The sequence below is a fragment of the Sphaeroforma arctica genome (assembly GCF_001186125.1).
Source record: "Sphaeroforma arctica JP610 unplaced genomic scaffold supercont1.1462, whole genome shotgun sequence".
Lineage (NCBI taxonomy): Eukaryota > Ichthyosporea > Ichthyophonida > Sphaeroforma > Sphaeroforma arctica.
The window spans coordinates 1-6,839 of NW_014039096.1; the positions used below are offsets into that span (position 1 = coordinate 1).

General features: G+C 43.6%; 1 protein-coding gene across 1 annotated transcript; it reads right to left on the reverse strand.

Annotated features, from left to right (window-relative positions):
• Positions 1–352: 352 nt before the first annotated feature.
• Positions 353–1,321, reverse strand: SARC_10964 (hypothetical protein). The gene has a single exon (XM_014294966.1). It carries the CDS (start codon positions 1,261–1,263, stop codon positions 484–486), a length of 780 nt encoding a protein of 259 aa, XP_014150441.1. The 5' UTR covers positions 1,264–1,321; the 3' UTR covers positions 353–483.
• Between the last annotated feature and the right edge of the window lie 5,518 nt (positions 1,322–6,839).

Sequence of the window (6,839 nt, forward strand, 5' to 3'; positions counted from 1 at the left end):
GTTTATATATATATATATATAAATATATATATACGTGTATATTTTTATATATATATGTATATATATATATATATAAGTGCGTAAATTGTATGTACATGTGTGTACGTATATTTATGTATATATATGTGTGTGTGTGTGCGTGTTCACGGATATGGATATATATTTGTATATGTATATATATTGTAAATATATTGAATACATAGATATATATATATATATCTATTATAATATATAAATGTGCATATAGATATGTATATATATATATGCCTACATTTGTAAACTGATATGGACTTCCATTGAGTTCTTGTGGATAAGATAAGTAGACCGGACACAAATCAATACAGTGTCTTGTGGAGAATATTGTATTCGGCATACGGGACTTGCATATCGACTTATTTTGGTGTGCAGCGTTCAAAGGTCAGATGCGTGAGGTGGTTTATGTTGTAGATGGTCGATTTGTATTTCGCTACTATCATGAGTCGTTCAAATCACAGCGCTGACGATAGACCGTCGTCTTCGAGGTTTCAACCCGAGAATATTTTTGAGGTATTTGGGCAGGTTAAATTCAGACAGCTTGTATTTTAGTGACCGCGACGACCACGATCCCTGTAGCTCACCCTTCCGTTTTAATGGAGGTAAATCCATAGCAGATGGGCCTTTGATACTTGCTTCCGAACAACAACTCTTGGGTAGATGTGTGTCCCACGAGTTCCAGAGGCAATCTTCAAAGCCGGACTTCTCAGCTAGGCACACTTTCTTTCTCGGCTCAGATCGTAATCTTGCCACGAATGTTAACCACGTGTCGTTCATCCTTTCCAACTCATGTACTTCATCCTCTTTTGAAATTACCGGCTCTCGCACACCTAAGGAGAGAAGTATGTAATCGCTTCTCATGTATTCGGCGACATCGCCTGTTATAAACTCGCTAGAACCATTCATTGTAGGCTCGCTGTTGGTGAATTTGTTCTCCTTCACTGGGAATACGCCACTTCCAACTGAAATAGAGGGTGTACCAGTTAAGTAACTCCTTCCAGTGTGTTCAAGACTTACAAGATGCTTAACATGTGAAAGCCTAAGATATTCGTGAGGACGCTTTTGATATGCGTTTTCTTCCGCTTTAATTGTCACATAGCCAGCTGATAGCTGACGTGTTTTTGATTCTTGCTTAGTTAGTGGTACAAATCGTGAAGGGAAATTCCTCTGTAGTGGTGCGCTGATTGCAGGTACTGACACGTGCTCAAATTTCGCAGTATAGATTATCATAATGCTTATATTGCAGTGGTCAGCCACCGTAGGTAATGTGATTTGTTTTCAAATATACACATTCACATAGTATGATACTTTACCGATCTGAAATGTGAATATATACACACAAGGTGTTTGTGAATATTTCAATGTGTACACAGTACACCTGTTCACGACCTCCGACTTCCGAGGCTCCACAGTACAATGTACACTGTACTATTTTTAATTTTATCACCCTCTTGTTGTTGATTTGTTTTATATATAAAATATAAGCAAACCAAAATGAGCTCTCCGAGCGAACTTAGCTCTTTCCGCTTTTGAGCCAATTCGAGCCTTTATTCCGATTCGAGTTTCGACTCTCGAGATCTGAAGTGCTCCACTAAAAAAACTAAAAGTCGATTTACTCATTGAAGAAATTCGAAATTTCAAATCGGGTTTCGCAGTGGTGATTGTTTTGATGAAAGGAAGCTAAAACTGCCTTGAAAAAAATCGGCTCTCCATTATTTGAAGTGGCCATTATATGACCATGGGCGGCCAATATTGAACTTGGGAGCGGCCATTATATTCTAGGTCCTACAACCACAAATGGTGCATATTTACATAGTTGGCTGTCGATTTGAAAACCTTGAATTTTGTGTACGTCAATAAATAAACAGTTATAAAGCACTATGATATACACGTGATATTTTATTAACAATCTTTTCAATTTTTGGCCGCCATCTCGGCTGTGACAAAATCGTGCACATTTTCAGGCACCCGACGATGTGATGTGTATTTTTTCCTTTGCAGACTCCGCAAGCTGTAGCGCTAAGCCATTATCAGTCTGATTGTATCCAATCTAACTCCGTCTAGCGCTTCAATAAGATTCTGGCTTCGAAAATCTTCGGACTGGACAAAAAGGTATGTACAACAATCATCACAATATGTGTCTAACGTTTTCTTGTTACAGTCGCCACGAACTGGCACTTTACGTCCTTTACCTTCATCTCTTAATCGCCGTCTTTGGTGGCATCATGTAATATAATGTATGACTACAAACGTATGTATGACCACTACTATAGCGATCGGTGCCAGTTACGAGGGTCACATGAATCTCACACACTAAAAAAGACTTTTAGGCCCGATGGAATGATGTTTTGAAAGTTGTGACACTTCGACAGACCTTAGAGATGACCGAACATGTCGATTTCTGACCTGAAAAGTCCAAATTTCGCACTGGAAGGGTACATACCAAGAAAGCGGCCAATACTTTCAAATTTTGTCAGAATTGAATTTTGAACAAATTGTAAAATCCAAAAAGTGTCCGGGTGATTTTCTTATTCGGGTCATTGTGAACATTTTCCGCTATCAAACTCTCGACAAATCGGGTTCGTATTTGATGTCCCAAGAGTCCGTGACCCTTGCCCCCAGTCAAAAAGGGTGATTTGGTGGAACATCCTTTTTTTTTTTTAAAGCAACTACCATACTTGCCTACTCTGGGTACAGCTCGAGAAAACCCTAAAACCCCCCCCCGATCGAGTATATTCTGCATTTTATAAACCGTATTAATTGGAGAAAGACAACTGCTGCTCTGCACCATATAGAATCTCGGGCGGAATTTGGCAAGAGCTCGGGCCTCGGGCCTCTTGCCCTCAGGCCTCAGGGCCTCCTCGAAGCCTCACGAGGCTCGGTCCCTCAGGCCTCGGTCCTCAACAAGTCCTCGACTATGTAGTATGTACATACCGCTCGAGTCAAAATATTAGGCTTATGTATCGAAACCAGAGGGCGGGGCATAGCCTCCTAAATAGAGATTGAAGACAGAGGCTATGCGGAGTGGTACATACACATGATAAATACGGTCGAGCCTCGATTACGTTGTCAGTGGTGGTACCGAACATCTCGACAAGACTTTTTGAACCCTTATTGTCAGTTTTTGTATAGGTCCTCGAGTCTTTCATGTCACTTGTAAGTTGTAGAGGGACTATACACAAGTCTACATAGGGACTCTGTCGAGAGTCGTGACTCGGAGTAGTGAACAGGGTGCCCTGTACCTATTTAGTTGGACTGGGCTCTGATGAATCCGGACCTGAGTTTATGTATCCAGCATGGTTGGATAGTTCGGATTGTGGGTTTAATTACTTTGGTATAGGCCTATAGGGGCCATAACCATAAGAGCCGATAGTCTAGTAGGGGACTGTCTTTTACAAGTTAGACCTCTGAGAGTTATGTTACGTTGTGGACAAAGTACCCTAGGCGTATATTTAGGACCGGACGTGAGGACCGGATCAGAGAGAGAAGTTTAGGACCGGACCAGAGGATCGGACCTAGGGGACTATTGGAGGACCGGACCAGAGGACCGGATCTAGCGGACTATTGGAAAACCGGACCAGAGGACCGGACCGATTAGTGGAATAGAGAATTTAAAGAGATAAAAGTGATGACTCATACGAAACTATAGAGACGGGTATTTTCACATAACCCGATGGTAGAGAAAGTCTCGTTCCACGTAGGGATAATAACTATTTTTTTTCAAAAATGGCAAGTATGATACAATGTATGAACATATGGTATGGCTCTCATAGTCGCTGTAGTGGTTCAGGAAAGATTGATGGGATGAAGTGGTCAGTAAATTCCCGTTTGAAGCTTGGGCCAAGTGAGTCGACAATGGAAGATATGTGCTGAGTCAATTCGGGCCGGTGTTGACAAAACACTGTTATTATCGAATGTTCCACGTATTCGCTTGCTGACCTACTAAGTAGAGTACCCACCTCTGTGGTACGGATCGGGTCTGCGCCGTGTAGTGCCGCGGAATGGGTTAGTGCAGAGTACGAAATACCGAGAGAAGGACCAGGTTATCCGTCATAATCCGGTCGAGAAGCAAGGATGGGGGTAAGCCAATGCCGCACCAGACCACGGATGAATTCGGTATGTGTTGGCTAGCCTGGATCGGAAGTATCATAGTCGGAACCAACAAGCGCGATGATTTGGTTTGAACCGATATTTGGAAGTAGTACTTCAACAGCGTGATTAGCCGGGGTACGGGGAACATCTGTTGATGTGTCAGTGACGGGTGAGGGTACGGTGGTTCTTCAATATGCTGGAGAAAATATCCAAGGTGTTCGTGGAGGGTCCAGATACCGTGGAAGTCGTGGCACTCCTGTAATTGCTAAAGGAGGTCAGGGCCAATGGGCGGCAGTTTCGGGCCTACCAGGATGCGTCGAATCAGTTGTTGGATGCAGGTAAAGTGGATGGTAGTGAACTTGTGGCTACCGGGGCAGACAGGGCAGAGACAGCTGTCGGTGCGGTAGTCGAGCAATGTGAACATGTACGTATTCGTTACAATCATAGCACAGAGCCGGATTGATGTAGACTCGAAGCAGCGATTGAAGCTGTCGTGTCTGGCTGTGTCTCGGTTTGAGGTTTTGGCGGTTTACCCATAACCAGTTGGTAGTAGTAATGGCGCCGGGCCATTGCCGCGATCTCTTTGTTGGACCAACGTTTTGTTGAGCTCTTCCTGATGTCATCACAGCGTTGGCGGAGGGCTACATGGTCGGGTGTACGCCCGCCCGTGGTTTTGTGTACAGTTTTCAGGTGAGCATAGACACTGTACGGGAAGCGCAGTGATGGTTTATCGTGGGCCCAGGCGGGTTGCGTCAGAGAGGTAAGTGAATTTGTGCTTGCCATTGAGTCGAGTTGTATTCCCAGGCAACCTCCGAGGTAGTCCGCGAATGGTCGCGCTGGGAGCAGGCCACAAAAGTGAAGTAAGTTTGTTTCTGGATGAGTGCTGAGTTAAAGCGCTCGAATAGGGGGTCCAACGCATCCTTCCATATAGGCGGAGCCCAGGCAATAATGTTCAGCCCATACGTAGCCGTGGATAGGATGAATGTCTTGCACATCACCAGTCGGTTGCGGGGGTGTCGCCAGCTGAAGCCATGGAAGCCATAAGCGCGGAAAAAGACGATACCCAGTGACAATGCTGCAACCAAGGATTCCATATGTCTAGCGAGGTTGATTCCTGGTACTCCGTGAGAGAGTGGGAACCCCAGGTGTTTGGAGTGTTTCGGTTCGGCATGTGGATCATGATAAATAAATATAGCAGGCGCGCCATTCTCTGACTGAGTACACTTATTTCAGACTTAACACTCTTTATTAAGTGTTACTTAGTTTTGACCGCAGCGTGTTTCGAGACAGTCGCTTAATTACCCAGTAACAACGATAACCACTACTATAATTAAGCAAGAGAGCGTAGCCTAGAGGTCTGGTTAGTCTCTGTCTAAGTACGTAAGTGAATATATATTTTTATTCTGAAGCTTAAATTTAGTTTAGATTCGAACGATGGCGCAGTCGGAGGATAAGAAGAAGCTCAATTTTCTGCCGCCATGGCAGTACAATTTGATTTGGCACTGCCTTGGCATGAACGCTGGAATAAGTTCAAAATGAATCCAGCTTATCGTAATACAACGAACGCCTCACAATAATAAAGTGATATCGTTGATTTCGGGGTATCATGCTCAGGCTAATTTGTTCATTATCATACTTGACGCAAAACCTGCAATTAGACATACATGTGAATCTCCTAACAACAGCTACTGTGACGAATGTGGAGCGTTTTGTTATGCACAGTTACGGCCTGACCCGCTATTTTCTTCGCAAGTCGTGTATTTTTGACGTGATCACGTTGAATAATTCTCTCAAAGAGGACAATACTTAGAATACACGTAAGAAGCATGCAATTATCAGTGAATCCTCACAGATTGGTATCAATCCTGTTGTTTATAGGTTGGCTTGGAAGGCTGAGACCACGGCCCAGAGTGTGCAGCAGATATCAAGGGCGACGACGGATTGCTTGGGCGGCTCTCCAGGGTATTGATCAGGAGGGTCGGGAATGTTGATCCGCGTTTTAACCGCAGAGATAGTTCGCCCTTACAGGGATCGTTCTAGATCTCGACTAGTGCGTCGGGATAACACAAGGTTGACTCGGGAATAAATTGATGTATGACTGTTAAGGTAGGCACAACATCACGATGCCGAGGCCTCATGATCCCTTTAGGGGGCGCTCATACACCTCTAATCGATCATATGTGCCACGATCTCCTGCGCGCGCTCTTTGTAATGTTTATAAGTTGCGACATAAAAGTGCAACATATCCCAGGAGGTTTGCAAGCGTCGCGCGTTTTGGCCAGATAGGGATGATGAGATGAAGGATTAGAATTTCCGTGGGTCAGACTATAATTTCCGTGGCACGTATATGTGATTTCTCTAAATAAGAATCGGATGATCTTAAAGCTAAATTTAATCGAGTACGTTGGGATAGTAAGCATCCTACAGTGGTTAAGGATATTAAGGTTTATACTATGCTTAATGAGGGAGTGATGCCGACACGTCGTGTGTATGGTACTCGTGACCCAGTTAAAAAATCTGTAGAGTAGAGAAGCGCGAAATTGATGCTATGTATAAACGAATCAACTCGGAGAGGATAACTCTCATAGCTTGTGGGTTTCGTCGTGCATATTGGCGAAGAAGAATTCTAGGAAAGTGCCTGTTGATGATAAATGATAGTGGATTATAGGGATAATATTATTATTTTTCAAACATGGCAAGTATGTATGATACAA

Excerpts from the sequence above, each read along its gene's own strand:
- SARC_10964 (XM_014294966.1), bottom strand. The coding sequence starts at position 1,263 with ATGATAATCTATACTGCGAAATTTGAGCACGTGTCAGTACCTGCAATC.